Source organism: Felis catus, chromosome F1 (assembly GCF_018350175.1).
Source record: "Felis catus isolate Fca126 chromosome F1, F.catus_Fca126_mat1.0, whole genome shotgun sequence".
Taxonomy (NCBI): Eukaryota; Metazoa; Chordata; class Mammalia; order Carnivora; family Felidae; genus Felis; species Felis catus.
In genome coordinates this window covers 2,469,544-2,485,268 of record NC_058384.1, presented here as the reverse complement: position 1 = coordinate 2,485,268, position 15,725 = coordinate 2,469,544, and the positions used below count along the sequence as shown (strand labels likewise).

The window sequence follows — 15,725 nt, the reverse complement described above, 5'->3', positions numbered from 1 at the left end:
CAGGCGTCTATAGGGATGAATCCCGTCTGTACCTTATTCCTGGCAATCCCGGGGGCGGGGGGGGGGGGGCGATGCCCAGGGTGGCGGGTGAATTCCCAGTTCCAAAGGGATCGGATCACCAAAGATCTACCCCCAGGAGAAGGGGAGGGTGGGAAACGAAGCCCTGCCCTCGGAAGGACAGCCAGCCTTCGTGCCGAGAGAACAGCATCGGCAGGTTTGGCGGAGCGAGCGTGGGAGGCGCTGGGGACCAAGTCTGGGTCCATCCAGCCGGAAAAACGAGAGCACACAGGGGGTTGAGAAGCCACCAGAAAGGTCACGTGAACGTTTATTACATAGAAAAGAGAAACAGGAAGAAAAGGTGTCTAAAGTTGTATTTCCAGGATTTAAAAAAACACAGATTTGGAATGCCAAAAGATTGCCATGCTTTGTGTATTTATAATAGGAATATATAAATATGTACACGGGGCTATGTATACAGGTTCCTAGCGTCATGCACGCTGTCTGCCATGACGTATACGGCATGGCGTTTGGGCTGTGACTTCTGAAGCTGGCGGGGCGCTGGGGAAGTCGGGGCCCTGCTCGGCGCCTCGAGGGGCGCGGGGCCCCGGGCAGCAGAGGGGCCCCGGGCAGTGGCGGGCGGGCCTGCCGGGGGCTCCGTCCTGAGGACACTGGGAAGGCAAAGCTGCAGGCCTGGGCCCCAGGCTGCAAGTCTGGAAGCTTCCCCAGGTCCCCAACCTGAGACTTTCTCCCTCTCGTAGAACCGAGGAAGGCTCCCGTCCACGGAATGCGCCGGAAAACCCCCTTGGCAGGCTCGTAGGACCCCCAGGGAAGTGGCCGCGGGTGGGGTGAAGCCGCTGTGGGTCTAGGCAGGAGTAGAAAGAGCCCTGGGAGACCGGGCAGCGGGTCTTGCCAGAGAACCACGGAAACGTACAGGGATTCGCTTAACAGAAGGAAGAGAGACCCAAACAGTCAATCACGGGTCAAAAACTCCAAGTCTCAACACAACACTCGTCCAAATATAAATTCGGCTAATATGCACACACCCAGGCTTGTGTTTATGTATGTTGTTTAAAAAAGTTTGGCACCAGCTACGACAGGCCTATCGCTCGGCAGAGGGCCAGCCAAGTGCTCCCACGGGGTGCCCGGGCCAGTTACGGCCACCATCGCCTGCTCCCCGGTGGGGACGCCCAGCCAGGCGCTGACCCAGAAGGCAGGGTGGGCCTGACCTCCGTCCCCTTCTCTCCCCGCTGCGTCCCGTCCTGGGGCCGGTGCGAGGGTTGTGGGAAAAGGAGCCTGAGGAGAGGACCGTCTAGCCCCAGAAGGGCCCAGAAAGGGATCACGGTCCCCGCCGCTCTGGGCAGACCCACGCTGTCCCTCCCACAAGCCAGGCGTGGGGGACGAGCACAGCTGGGTTTGGTGGGTGGGGGTATTGAGCCAAGGGTCCCCCGGAGGAAGAGCTCCAGGCCCAAGGGCCCTGCAGATGATAAAGGGGAGCTGCGCCCGCCAGAGCCACGCCGGAGGGAACGGCTCCCGGGGGGTGTGAGAGGCCCCTCTGCGGACGTGAAACACCCAGTCCTAAGTCCCCAGACAGTCCCGTCCTCACCCAGCAGCCAAAGGGGCTGTGAGCACACGTGTGTGTGCGTGGGGTGTTGCACGCGTGTGTGACAGAGCGTGCATGTGTCTGTGCGCCTCACCTACGGTGACAGTGGCCCGGGCTGGACTGCGGGTGGCTGGCATTTTGGCAAATCCAGGCAGGAAGGGAGGGGCCGGGGACCAAAGCCGAGGAGAGAGACAAGCTGTACTGGAAACAGGGCCCGTACTCGTGCGACCCTGTCCTCTGCCTCCCGCTGTGACAGGATCGGGACGGGACCGTGGAATCGAGGGTCGCCCGGGCTGGACTCGTCGTCCTCCAGGCCCTTGGCTTGGAGAGAAAAGGGACCGACCGGCGTTGGCTGCCCAGCCCCCCCTTGTCCCCAGCCTACAGATGGTCAAACGGAGGCACGAGCCGGGAGGAGAGACGAACGGCACGGAAGCTGGAAGTCACCCCCGAAGTGCCCCACGCATCACCACAGGGAGGGTCCCACGTGGCTTGCACGCCCGCGACCCCGTGAGCGTTCTGAAGCCCTAGGAGCCCGGCGGGTGAAGAACACGGGAGCCCGAACATCGCCCACCTGCTCAGGCCGCTCCTGGCCTCCCTTCCCACTGCCTGGCCTCCTCCCCATCCCGACACACACACGGCGCCCTCCGCGGGGAGAGGCGCCCCTCCTGCCTCCACTCACTTTGCTGTTCCCCCTGAGGGCGGGAAGGGCATGGCGTGGCGGCCAGGGCGCCAGGAGACCCCCGTCAGTCCACACCAGCGTCCACGGAGTGCTCTCTGGATACAAACGCAGGGCAGGGAGCCCCACCTTCGAGAACCGCCTGCCGCCAGCACAGGGGGGACCGTTGAGAAGAAGGAAGCCCGTCTCTGCTCAGCCCCGGGGCAGGTTCGCGGTCAGCAGCGGCTCCAGACGGCTCCCGCACGTGCAAAGTGCAAAGTCACGGTCTCCAGGGAGGGTCACAGTGCAGCTGGGACCCACCTGCGGTCCCTCTGAGGAAAGCCCTCCGAACCAACCAGCAAGCGGGAGTAATAAATACGCTGAACAAGGTCTGCGGCCACCACCTGGGGGGCTTGGGTCTAAGTTCCGGGTCCCTAAGCGGTTGACGCGACACACACGGGCTTTCTCTGCCAATGCCACCAACGGGGTGAAGACAGCGAATGTCGTGGCAGCCGGAGGGGCCCGGGGCGCAGGATCCAGGCAAAACCAAAGTAACCCTCGCAAACTCACCCCTCTGTGCAGAGATGGGGGTTCGGGAAGAAAGCATCTGAGACTTCCTTTTGCCTTTTTAAGAGCTGAGCTGTGGCAAAAGGGACAGCCTTCCCCCTGGAGAGCCCCAGGCCTCCAGAAGGCCTTCTCTCCTCCTGGGGACTCAGCCCCCCCTTGCGCTGGCCTCAGGGCTCAGTGTTGGGATTTTCCTTCTGACGCCTGGGTCCCTGTTCTTCCCGGGCGAATGGTGACCGTGTGGCTTCCACCACTGTCTCTACGTGTCCTGCCCGCTGCTCCTCGGCCCTCGGGGCGTCCGCATGAAGCTGAAGTCACGGCCCTGCCTCTGGGAGTGGTGGTCAGAGCGCCCGGAGCCCCCAGGCGGGGACGGCGGGGGCCTGGTCCTCCGTGTTAGGACCGGGCAGCTCCCCCGTCGTCGGGGCTGACACACGGCTCTGGGGCCACGCAGGGAAGGCATCTTGCTCCTGGTCCCTTCTTTACGCCCCCTCAAGTGCAGCCGGGGACGGGCTCCAAGGCCAGGGTGCCGCTTCTGAAGCAGGGGCAGAGGGGCGGCTCGAGCGTGTCGGCCCCACCGTGGCCCCCGCCCCACAGCGGCCAGAAGGGTGCAGGGACCGGGGCCCGACATCCCCCGTCCCCCACCGCTCCCACGGGGCCTGGGCCTCCCGGCCGGAGGTCCTCGGCTCTACCGCGGACTCGGAACTGAACAGTCTCCACCATGCACGGGACGTCCCCGGGTCCCGGTGGCTCCTTCTTGCCCCAGGAACTGCCGCTCAGGTCCGAGGGCCACCGCAGGGTCCTGGGTGTATCCCGTGTGCTGCGGCCTTCTCTGTGTGCCTGAGGTCCCTGCCCCAGACACCCGCGGCTGGGGGGCATCCTGCAGAAGCGTGAGCACCGAGAGGCCGCACCTGGGGTGAGCCCGGGACCTCGGGGCCATCGCCCTGTGCTGCGTCACTTGCTCACGGGAACCCTACTTTGCAGCTGGCTGCCGTTTAATGAATCGGCTGAACTTCCAACAGCCCGAGCGGCCACCTCTGACTCCTTGGAGACCACTGGCCACTGGCCATCACCATCAGGGGACGGTGACACTCAGGCCACAGTGGGCTGCTCCCCGGTGAGGCGATCCTCACGGACTGTCCGGTTCGGAAGCAGGTGTCGGCGGAGGGGAGCCTCGGAGGCGGGGGTGCCCAGGGGAATGGGCCTTCCGAGCCCACCGAACCCTGTAGTAGGCCGCCCCCACCGGGCTCAAGGTGACACTTGTCACCCAGGAAAACCCCACCTGTGTCTGGACTGCCACTAAACATGCCACGGAGACTGCTCTTTCTTCTCTGCCCCTCCGCGGCCGGAAGGCAAGATCCTCTGCTCCCAGCAGCCTCCTGGTCTCTTCCTGGCCCAGACGATGCCGTCTTCACCCACCGGAAGGTTCTGCCTTTCTGCAGAAAACCAAGCCTGGTCCCACGCGTTGAAAACACACAGGATCGCAAACACGGAAGCAGCAGCAGAGAGGCCTGGCTGGGTCGGGGGGGAAAGGACAGGAAGACGGACACAGCCAGGGGTTTAGGAAGTGCAGGCCGGCCCCGGGCGGCCACGGGAGAGGACCAGGCGTTGGTCAAAGCCAAGCGGCTGGCAGAGGGGCCGGATCGGGCCGCCTCCGACTCGGGGCTGGGGGTGGTGGGTAGGGGCTGCGTCCGGGGGGGTGGGGGGTTCCACTTCTCCACGGGGAGCCCCAGGTTCGCAAACAGCTTGGAGCCAGACCCACGGTTTAGCAATTTCTGCGAGACGAAAACGGGCATGCAGATGTCCACCTGTCACATGACCTTGGATCTCCTTTCTCTTAACCTCAGATCAACACTCGACCCGCAGTGGCCCAAACAACTTCCGTGAGCTCCTGCCCCCCTCCCCCTCCAGGATCCAACTCACAATCTTTACGCAGGTGCCGCAAAGGCCCCGACTGTCCCTTTGCAGTGGGAGGAACCCCCGTCACGACAGCAACGTCCCCGGGGACTCATGCGCAAGAGGGGTTTCCGGAGAGAAGGGCACAACTCCTACGGGTTTTTTTGCCGCTCTACATCCCCGAACGCTCTCGAATGCTGGGTTTCCTTCCGTCGCTTCCTGAGGCCCAAATCTGACCTGAACCAACAAGGTGACGCTATTTGGCGTTTTTATTGATCCCAATCGGCCCGACTGTTCACACGTCTCTCCGCAGAAACGGTCCTGTGCTTGACGGCAGGGAGCTGGTCCCGACTGGGCAGCAGGAAACGGGCGGTAAATGTCTCTCGTTCTTTCTCGGATCCGGGTTTTTGGAATTCCGAGACCCGTCCAGCCCCGAGGATTTCCGGAGGGCCGCGGGCCAGAAGCAGAGTTAAGTGTCACGAGAAAGCTTCTGGCCTTCGTTGGGGATTCTGGTCTGGGGGGGGGGGGTGGGGGTCACTGGCCTCCTTCCAGGGAAGCAAAGATCGAAACACAACCGGGCCCAGAGATTTCAGGCGTGAGGAAGGGAGTGGGCGAAGCGTGGGCTGCAGAAGGGAGAGGCAGGGCCAGGAGACGCTTAGGGGGACCCAGGGAGCCGTGCGAGGCAGGGGTGAGCCCAGGATGCCAGCTTCGCTGTCAGCAACCCTGACCCCACTCCCTACCCCGCTTGAGATGCTCGGGGCTCCCGCGTCTTTCTGGAGCAGGGGGAGGGGTGGGCAGCCTCACACCCTACCAAGAAAAGCAGACGTGTTTTCGAAATAAATATCTTTCTAAATCGCCCCCACTTGGCGCTCCAAACCCAGGACACGGCAGAAGAGAAGACGTAAGGGTCCTTGTGCCCGCCGCTGCCTGGTGCGGCCCTCACGGACCACCCCGGAGTTCTTGGCGGCTCCTTCGGGCTCACAGCTGCTGTGGGATGCCCTGCTCCTTGTAGCCTGCGAGGGAGAAGCAGAGAGACGGGGTGAGACGCTAGCTTCCTCCGGGATTTCCCCAGGAGGTGCCTGCGAACCGGAATATGTTTGTGAGGTCTTATTCTCACTGAAGTAGAAATGACTGCTATGCTTGGGGGAGGGGGGGGGGGTCCGACTTTTCCCAGGGGCATGCACTTTTTAATGGGAAACAGAAGGATGAATGGAGAGCCGTGGAAATTTGGGTTTACTGGGGGTGTCGGAGAGGGGGGTGTCCGGGTGGGGGCAGTAAGGTATTCAACGTATTCAAGGTATTCAAGCCACACCCCAGAAGTCACTGCCTGGTGTGACTTCCCAGGGCAGAGCCGTGGGAGGCAGTGGCAGTGTGACAGGCACCTGGGACGTGTGGATGGACAGGAGGACGGAAAGCAAAACAGGAGACAGGACGCAAAAGACCGTCACCGCACGTGTGAGCTCAAGCAGCCAGACGTGTGGGACACAAAGGGCTCCAAGCCTTTAAAACACCGTTAATCATTTTGAGGCCGTTGGGAAAATTCAGCCACTGGAATCTGCTGAAAGGTTCCCCCCGTTAGCTGGTCACTCAGCCCCCAGAGGGAACTTCTGTGGACTTGACTGCTTTTTGTCTATTTCCCAAATTATTCACCAATTTTGAGTCCTAATTATGGGGGGGGAGGGGCGGAAATGTAGGAAAGAGAGAAGATGTCCCAGATGACACAGGAGTGACCGTGAGTTGGCAGCTGTTGAAGCCGGTGTGGGCGCTGAGGGACTCAGTATACCAGGCCCTCGGCTTTTGTCTGTTTCAACGTTGTCCAAAGCAAAAAGCTAAAAATCCAAACAAAGAGAAAACAAAAGCAAAACCCGGGATACACAAAAGACGCAAAAATAAATACAAACAGATCTAAAAAACAAAATAAAAGCCTGATGGCCAAGTTGGGGCGGGGAGCATCCGTGTTCTGGGGGCGGTGAGGCCAGTGGCGGGTTCGAGGCCGCCCATCGCCCATCGGCAGACTCACCTTGGGAAACTTGGGGGCGACACAAGATGTGAGGCCGCAGGAGGGAGCGGAGAGAAAGAAAGAGAGAAAACAAGGTGAAAAAGGGTAAAAACAGAGGCCACGGGGGCTGAGGAGGAGGCTGTAGAAGGACTGTGCCCCGGTCCAGGGACCAGCAGGTACACGCTGGGCTGCAGGGGCTCACGGGAGGCTCCCATGGGGCCACCCCCAGCCCCACAGCTCAACCAAGCCCACTGCTCCCTCCAGGACCACCCCCTGCCCCTCACTCTCTCCTCGCCGCCCCCCATGGGCGCCTGGAGATGAATTCCAGGTGGGCCCAAGGAGAGATGCCTGCAGGACAGACTGAAGATTTGGAAGCGACCCACCCTGGCCCCAGCCTGGCTCCGCCTGAGCCACACGGTCACCCTTTATAGGGACAGGAGCCGCACACAGAAAACCTAGCGCCTCGGGAAAGCCCGAGGCCGGGTCGGGGGATGGCCAACAGATTTTGTCTTGTCGACTTTCCGGATCAGCGGGCAGCGGTTGTCCAAAGCCGTGTATCAAGAACACACATGACTCATCAGCAGGAAGCGTCCTGAATCCGATCCGCAGCGTCTGCCCCGGGTGCAGCGGCAGAGGGAGAGTGCCGGAGAACTGCCGAGGACGTATGGACCCGCGACCAGGACGGGCTGTCGTGGGCCGTACTTTGTCGTTATTCACATCAGCAGAGCAGCAAGCTCCTACGACCTCGGTTTTAACGTCTACTTAGATCCGGGTTTAACCTGGTGGTCCTCTTGCTGGGGGGGGTCTCTTGGGGGTATGTTTGTCGATGACGCTCTGGACAGGGCTGTGTGAAAATCATCCCGCTCTGTTCCGACCGAGAAGTTTCCTTCTTTTTTGCGGCGAGGGGCGGGATGACCCCAGAAAGGACAGCCCCCGTCCACCTGTGGATTCGGGTGGACAAGTCAACTGCGGGTCCTCCCCTCAGAGTGTCCATCCTGCGAGGTTTCCTCCTGCAGCCAAGTCTAAAGACTCTGGCGCAAAAAGAGCATCCCCGGAGCCAGTGTGGGGACATCCAAGGAGCCGAGTGACCACAGCGAAGGCCTGGGGAGGGGTGGAAATGGGGGTTCTCGCACTGGTATCCCGTGGCCCACCCAGAGCGGCCACCCGGACACGGGAGGGGTTTCCGGCTAAGACCACAGTCTGGGGTGATGGAAAGAGAGGATGTGACCAGGTTTCCCCCCATCTTCTTGGGGTCTGGGCGGGGGGTGGGGCTTTCAATTATGTCTGAGATACAGACCCCGCGGTCCCTGGATTTTAAGGGTGACCCAGATAAAAATAACCAGAAAGCTCTAGGGATTAGGCGCCACCTCACTTTTACTGAGACAGGCCGGTGACACGACACGTTCCGCTCTAGTGGAGGGTTTCCTTCCTAAATGCCCAAGTGCCCCGCCGGCCATCGGCGCGATGGCAAAAAAGGCAGTCGAGGGGTCAGGCTTTGCCGCTGAGGCTGAGGACGCTTCCCAGAGCAGACACACCTCCCAGGTTCCAACTGGGGAAGGGTCAGGAGCCTGTGGGCCGTCCCATAGGCCCCTAGGGAAGCACCCAGTTCCCTCTGGGGAACCGTCAGCCTCGCTGCACCGCCTACGATCGATCGATCGATCGATCGCACCCTCCCCCCGAATGCCTGCGATGGCCCGCACCCTCCCCCGAGCACACAGGGGGAGGCTCCCATGACGGGCCAGCCTCGGTCTCTGTCTCCTTGCCCACCTCCACCCTGACTTCCTGAGGGGGGCAGTGTCTGCCCTGAGAACGGCCCTCCCCAGCCTCCTGACCCCTCCCCTGCTCATCCCTCCCACTGCGGGCCAGGCTTGGTGCTCCCCTCCTGTTTCTCTGGCTGTCCCTGTCTCCCGGGGTCTGCCTGGTTTGCCCTGACTCTGGGACCCCCTGGCAGAACAGCCACCCCACGTCTTCCCTGACCTCTGCTGCCGGACGACCTCCTTCCCGGAAGCCAGTCTGACGGATCAACCACTGGTTCTGCTGGATCCCACTCGGGCTCCGGCGCCTGGATTTTCTCTGGCCGGGTGGCCTGCCCGGTCGCTGACCCCCGGCCCCGCCTGGCCCCAGCATCTATGTGCGCCCCAGAGCCTGGACCCTCAGGGGACCCCGAACCCAGGCACGACAGTTGTTCCCGATCCTTCTAGGGCTCCCGACTTCCCCTCCTGCCTCTGCCGTCCCTACCTCTGACACTGAGAGTCGCCCCCACGAATGGTTTGCTGTGTGCAGGACACCACGAGGAGCCTGGGGTGTGAAGAGAGGGGCAAGGTGGCGCCTTGTCCTCGAGAATCCGTGGCCCAATGAGGTAGACGGGACGCGTGGAAACAGCAAACCCGCACGGGGGCACCCGGCGACGAGTGTGGCTGCTTTAAGGCACGCGCGGTGTCTGTTCTGAGGTCTCGCTAAGGGGATTATTATTCTTTAATCCTTTCACTTTTCAGGGTGACGGAATTTCAGATTTCGGGCAGTTTGCAAAAATAGCACGGGGGCGCCTGGGTGGCGCAGTCGGTTAAGCGTCCGACTTCAGCCAGGTCACGATCTCGCGGTCCGGGAGTTCGAGCCCCGCGTCGGGCTCTGGGCTGATGGCTCGGAGCCTGGAGCCTGTTTCCGATTCTGGGTCTCCCTCTCTCTCTGCCCCTCCCCCGTTCATGCTCTGTCTCTCTCTGTCCCAAAAATAAAGAAGCGTTGAAAAAAAAAAAATTAAAAAAAAAATAGCACAAAAACATTCCTAGGTACCCTTGAGCCACGTTCTCCCAATGTTGGCCTCACACATAAGCACGGGGCAGTTATCAGGGAAACTGTGCGATCCGCGGAGTTTGCACTGCTTTCATGAACTGGTCTCCGAATGCCCCTTGGCTGTCCAAGGGTCCAGTGCCCGAGCACAGACCGCACTTCGTGAACGCGTCTCTTTCGCCCAAACCGGTCCAGTCTGGAAGTTCTCCACTCTTTCCTCCTGAGCCGAAATCAAGAGTCGGGCGCTCAACGGACTGAGCCACCCGGGTGCTGCGAGAACAGCTAGTTTTAAATTGCAAAGTGTAAAAGAGAATTCCTCTCTGATACACATTAAAAGTAAAGTCGTTTCCCCTTGAAGTGACGGCCAAGGGAACTGAACAGAAGCACAAACTCAGGTTTTAACGGCGGCCTTTCCTGGTTTCAAGGTCAACAACAGCCCCCCCCACCGCCCCCCCGGAGTGGGAACCCACCGGGGAACCCACCGCAGGGACGGACGGACAGGTGCCCTTCTCCCACCGGTGGTTTTTGTCACCAGAAAGCGTTTATCGAACGTCTAGTTGCAAAAGGTTTTTTCAACTATGTTCTGCAAAGGGAAAAACTTAATCGTGACATCCAAAGGAGATCCTGAAAGTAATTAAAATTCCATATATTTCTAGACATGGAAATGCGAAACAAACAAAAAAAACCTCACCAAATTTCAAACACGAACGATATCCATAAAATAATCCAAATTTTAAAAACTGCATAAGATACATTTGAATATATTCTGTAAAGGTTCTGGAATGATGAGCCAAATGTTGCCAGGGGTTCCTTCTGAATATCTTTAAATATTTCCTTATTCGTGCTATTTTTTTTTTCACTCTCTTCCTCATTTTCTGCATTTTTTAAAATAATAATAAACAGTGGTTTTACGCTTAGAGAACATTAAGCCATTTTCATTTTACTGAAAAAACTTCCCCTGAGGATGTTTTGTACTTCTGAGAAGTATTAGTCACTAAGGTTACTAACACGGTTCCACATAGAACTTTTTTTTTTTAATTGCCCTGGACGTCTTTGCAAGAAAGTCGCAAATATCTGGAGGCCGGCTTGTGTTCTTACCTTGAGGGGATATTTGTGAAACCACTGGAAACAGGCCAAAGCGTTCTTTTTTTTTTTTTTTTTTCAACGTTTATTTATTTTTGGGACAGAGAGAGACAGAGCATGAATGGGGGAGGGGCAGAGAGAGAGGGAGACACAGAATCGGAAACAGGCTCCAGGCTCCGAGCCATCAGCTCAGAGCCCGACGCGGGGCTCGAACTCCCAGACCGCGAGATCGTGACCTGGCTGAAGTCGAACGCTTAACCGACTGCGCCACCCAGGCACCCCGAAAGCGTTCTTAAATGAAACAAAATGGCTCCCTCCATGTCTCTGCAGAAAGACCCCGCGTGAAACCTCAGTAACACCTTCTCCTGCTCTGTCCAAACCACAACAGGAGACGCCTAGAGCTTAAACCACATCATGCTATTCTGCACTCGTGAGAATTCCTTAATGCACCGAGGGAGGTCGGCCTCGTAGAGATCTCTCCTCTACTTGGCCAAAACCGTCTGCTTAGAAAGTTCAGGAAAGTCCCGGGAAAAGCAGACGTTGGGTGTTACCACCTCACCCTTCAGTCCATTTTTGGCAAGTACGGTTGTTGTTTCTTTACAAGTCATTTTGGAAGATCTCTTTTTATCGTTGTAGAGCCAAACAGCGGTGAGTGGTTTTAGTTCTTTGTGTGTGTGTGTGTGTGTGTTATCATTTATTTACTTATTTATTTTTAATCAAAATATCTTTTTTTTCCCAGGAATAGAATAGTGATCCATCACTTCCACAGAACACCCAGTGCTCATCCCAACCAGTGCCCTCCCTAACACCCATCACATCACCCCTCAGCCCTTCTCCTCACCCAGCACCCCACCGGCAACCCTCAGTTTGTTCTCTGTATTTAAGAGTCTCTTACGGTTGGTCTCCTGCTCTGTGTTTGTATTATTTTTGCTTCCCTCTCCCTTATGTTCATCTGTTGTGTATCTTAAATGCCACACGTGAGTGAAGTCACGATATTTGTCTTTCTCTGACTTATTTCACTTAGCATGATACACTCTAGTTCCATCCACGTAGTTGCAAATGGCAAGATTTCATTCTTTTTGATTGCCGCGTAATACTCCATTGTGTGTGTGTATATATATACTCCATTGTGTGTGTGTGTGTGTGTGCACACACACACACACCGCTTCTTTATCCATTCATCCATCGATGGACATTTGGGCTCTTTCCATACTTTGGCTCTTGTCAATAGCGCTGCTATAAACACTGGGGTGCATGTGCCCCTACAAATTACACATCTGTATCCCTTGGGTAAATTCCTAGCAGTGCTATTGCTGGCTCATAGGGTAGTTCTATTTTTAATTTTTTGAGGAACCTCCACACTGTTTTCCAGAGCGGCTGCACCAGTTTGCATTCCCGCCAACAGTGGAGAAGAGACCCTCTCTTTCTCCGCATCCTCGCCAACATCTGCTGTTCCTGAGTTGTTAGCGTTAGCCATTCTGACAGGTGTAAGGTGGTACCTCATTGTGGTTTTGATTTGTATTTCCCTGATGATGAGTGACGTTGAGCATTCTTTCATGGGTCGGTTGGCCATCTGGATGTCTCCTTGGAAGAAGCGTCTATTCATGTCTTTTGCCCGTTTCTTCACTGGATTATTTGTTTTTTGGCCGTTGAGTTTGATAAGTTCTTTGTAGATGTTGGATACTAACCCTTTATCTGATATGTCGTTTGCAAATATCTTCTCCCAGTCTGTCGGCTGCCTTTTAGTTTTGCTGATTGTTTCCGTCGCTGTGCAGAAGCTTTTTATTTTGATGAGGTCCCAGTAGTTCATTTTGGCTTTTGTTTCCCTTGCCTCCGGAGACGTGTTGAGTAAGAGGTTGCTGCGGCCAGGATCAAAGAGGTTTTTTTGCCTGCTTTCTCCGCGAGGATTTTGATGGCTTCCTGTCTTACATTGAGGTCTTTCATCCATTTTGAGTTTATTGTTGTGTATGACGTAAGAAAGTGGCCCAGGTTCATTTTTCTTTGTGTCGCTGTCCAGTTTTCCCAGCACCACTTGCTGAAGAGTCTTTTTTCCACGGCATATTCTTTCCTGCTTTGTCCAAGATTAGTTGGCCATAGGTTTGTGGGTTCGTTCCTGGGTTCTCTATTCTCTTCCATTGATCTGTGTGTCTCTTTTTGGGCCAGTGTCTTGATGATGACAGCTTTGTGACACAGCTTGAAGTCCGGGATTGTGATGCCTCCTGCTTCGGTTTTCTTTCTCAAGGTTGCTTTTTCTATTTGGGGTCTTTTCTGGTTCCATACACATTTTAGGACTGTTTGTTCTAGCTCTGTGAAGAATGCTGGTGTTACTTTGATAGGGATCGCATTGAATATGTAGACTGCTCTGGGGAGTATCGACATTTTAACAATATTTGTTCTTCCAATCCAGGAGCTTGGAACGTTTTTCCATTTGGGGGGGGGGTGTGTCGTTTTCGATTTCTTTCATAAGCTTTCTATGGTTTTCAGCGTATCGATTTTTCACCTCTTCGGTTAGGTTTATCTCCAGGCATATTGCCAGGTTATTTTTTAAAGGTTCATCAAGTCATTTTTGGTAAACTTGACCTTGTAACATTAAGCACTCGCGCAGAGCAGTTTTGTGTCTGCACCAAGTGTGGGCCGAATGATCAGCAAGGGTTCACGCAGCACAACGAACAACGCTGGGATCCCAAGGGGGAGGCAAATCGTGCCGTCCTGGCTGTCCAACGAAACAAAAACACACGCCACAGTCACAGGGCGTCCCGTGGGCAGAGATGCCAGGTAGGCTTTCCTTCTTTCTGGAAAACCGCAGGATGGAGACAGGGGATGCCAGGCACGGGGACCTCAGCTCACGCGGGCCACGCCCCGGCCACTCAGGGTCCTCGGGGGCTGCTTCCTTGATAAAGAGGAGGCCGATGCGTCTGAGCTGATGAGCAGCTCTGACTTTCTTGCTCACTCACGCCCTCTGGCCCGGGTCTCTGCCTGTGTGCACTCGGGATTCCCTGCAGGCATTGGGCCGGGCGCGTGGGGAGGGTCCCCTGTGCCAGGGGGCTGCAGACTCCAGTGACGAGGACACCCGTGAGCCCTCCTGAGCACCGGGCTCCAGGGAGGGGCGGGCCTGCCTGCAAAGCGCCAACACCCCGCAGGATCACAGCCGCCCAGACCATTCGGCGCCTGCCCCCTCCCCCCGAATCCCGGCCCCCGCCCCAGAAAGCAGGGCGCTGGCGGGCTACTCACTGGCGAGGATGACCATGTCCATGCCCCAGAAGATGCTCATGATCCAGCCCACCATGACGATGGCCGTGAGGGTCTGGATGAGGGCCGCCGCGATGTTCAGCCAGAAGACGCAGCACACGTGCCTGTCCGGGAGGTCGGTGCGGGCTCCGCAGAGGACGGCGAAGGCCGAGACGAACGTCCCTGTGAGAGGCCAGAGGGGACAGCTTTCGGAGGGTGCCGGGGACACGGTGGCCTGCGTGCTGACGGCCGGCCAGGGGCCCAACCCCCAGGAGCTCGGAGAGGAGGGGCCGGCATCCAGCACCTTCCCACTCCGGCCCGGCCCGCCTCTTAGCCCCACGCCGGCGAGTGGGGGAGGGGACGGGGAGCCTGAGATTTACCGAACATCCACGGGCACTCAGAGCAAGGTTGTGCATGTGTCCAGGGCCCTTACCGGGTATGACTTCCCAGGTCCCTACGGGAAATGTCGCGACGCAGCTGTCACTTGCCTGGAGCCAGGCTGCCTTCCTACTGGGCCCTGGGCCTCGCGGCAGCCCACAGTAGGACGAGTGGCCGTCCCCTGTCTGCAGCAGCCACCACAACCTCAGCGGCTTCGAGCAGCGGGTACCACCCTCTTACAGCTCGGGAGGTCGCGAGTCTAGAACGTCCTCAGGGCTGGGTCCTTCCGGAGGCTCTTCGGCTGCCGCGTTTATGGGCTCCCGGCCCCTCCCGCACCAGCCCAGCCAGCACCCACATCCCTCCTCTGCGACCCCTGCTCCCACACCCCACACCTTCACGTCTCTCCCTGACTCTGACCCTCCCGCCTCCCTCCTGTAAGACCCCTGTGATGACGCTGGGCCCACCCGATCAGCCAGAGAGACCCCCCCCCCCCCCCCCCCCCCCGTCGCAAGGTCCTTCCCGTAGTCACGTCTGCAGAGCCCCCTACGCTGCGGAAGGGAACATTTTCCAAGGCTCTGGGGGTCAGGGTGTGCACATCTCTGGGGGGGCATCATTCCGCCTTCCGCGCTAAGCAGGTGTCAGCCAGGAGTCCCTCGAGCTTTGACACCTGGTGTCCTGCCCCCTGCCCTGAGAGGCTGCCCCCCCCCCGAGAGACTGCCCCTCCCCCCAGAGACTGCCCCCCCAGGGCCAGTGATGGACTTTCATCCGCGAACCAACCAGTCCACAGCCCACACACCTATCCCCTCCTTCACAGGCTCTCACACTCCGGGCCACCAGGTTCACACCCAACACGGAGCCCAAAGTGGGGCTCGATCCCATGACCCCGGGATCATGACCTGAGCCAAATTCAAGAGTTGGATGTGCAACTGACTGAGCCGCCCAGGCCCCCCTAAAACCTAGGGGGCGTCTTTAAAGGGGCTGCCGACTCCCGCTGCCTCGCAGGCGGGGGTGACGTGCCATAGCAGGTCCAGACGAGAGAGCAGGCCATTCCGGAAACGAGCCAGGAGACCGGTGAGCTCCCTCACCCCCCTCCTCCTCACGGTTCCCACGCCTCGGGGAAGCTACCCCGGGGGCCCATTTCCTCCCTCTCTGCACCCTGGCTTCTGGCCCGTCCCTGCCCAATCCCGGTGGCCCCCGCTGGCTTCCCGAGGTGGCCTTTCCCACGGGCCCACCCCTTGGTGCCTCAGATCCAAGGCTGACCCCTGAGTCCACGTGCTGATTCCTGATCCCGACCCCTACCCACCCTCCTCCTCTTAACAACTGCCACCGACTGTGTTTCTGCCGCCTGAAGGGCTGACAGTCCCTCTGGGACCCCAGGTGGCATCCCATTCACCTTACTGTCCCCAGCCCCCAGTGCAGCGCCTGAATACGGGAGGTGGAATTCGAGGGTCCAAATGCACCCAGCGTCCCGTGCGCGTCAGACCACCTGCATCGCACCTGCTCTGTGTGCTAAACCTGCAGACGCCTGGAGGGAGTGA

The 15,725-nt window shown here is 58.3% G+C and overlaps 1 protein-coding gene across 2 annotated transcripts in view; it reads right to left on the bottom strand.

The window, feature by feature from the left end:
• Positions 1 to 293: 293 nt before the first annotated feature.
• The window catches only part of STUM (stum, mechanosensory transduction mediator homolog), a 62,165-nt gene continuing 46,733 nt past the window's right edge, over positions 294 to 15,725 (bottom strand). Inside the window, exons 2-4 of one of the 2 annotated variants that reach the window (XM_023247311.2) lie at positions 13,813 to 13,992; positions 6,733 to 6,741; positions 294 to 5,725 (exon numbers count right to left, since the gene is read on the bottom strand). In XM_023247311.2, the coding sequence (XP_023103079.2) occupies positions 5,691 to 5,725; positions 6,733 to 6,741; positions 13,813 to 13,992 (224 nt within the window). In that variant the 3' untranslated portion in view covers positions 294 to 5,690. The remainder of the gene's footprint in view (positions 5,726 to 6,732; positions 6,742 to 13,812; positions 13,993 to 15,725) is intronic. The other variant, XM_045048611.1, reaches the window with a different exon arrangement.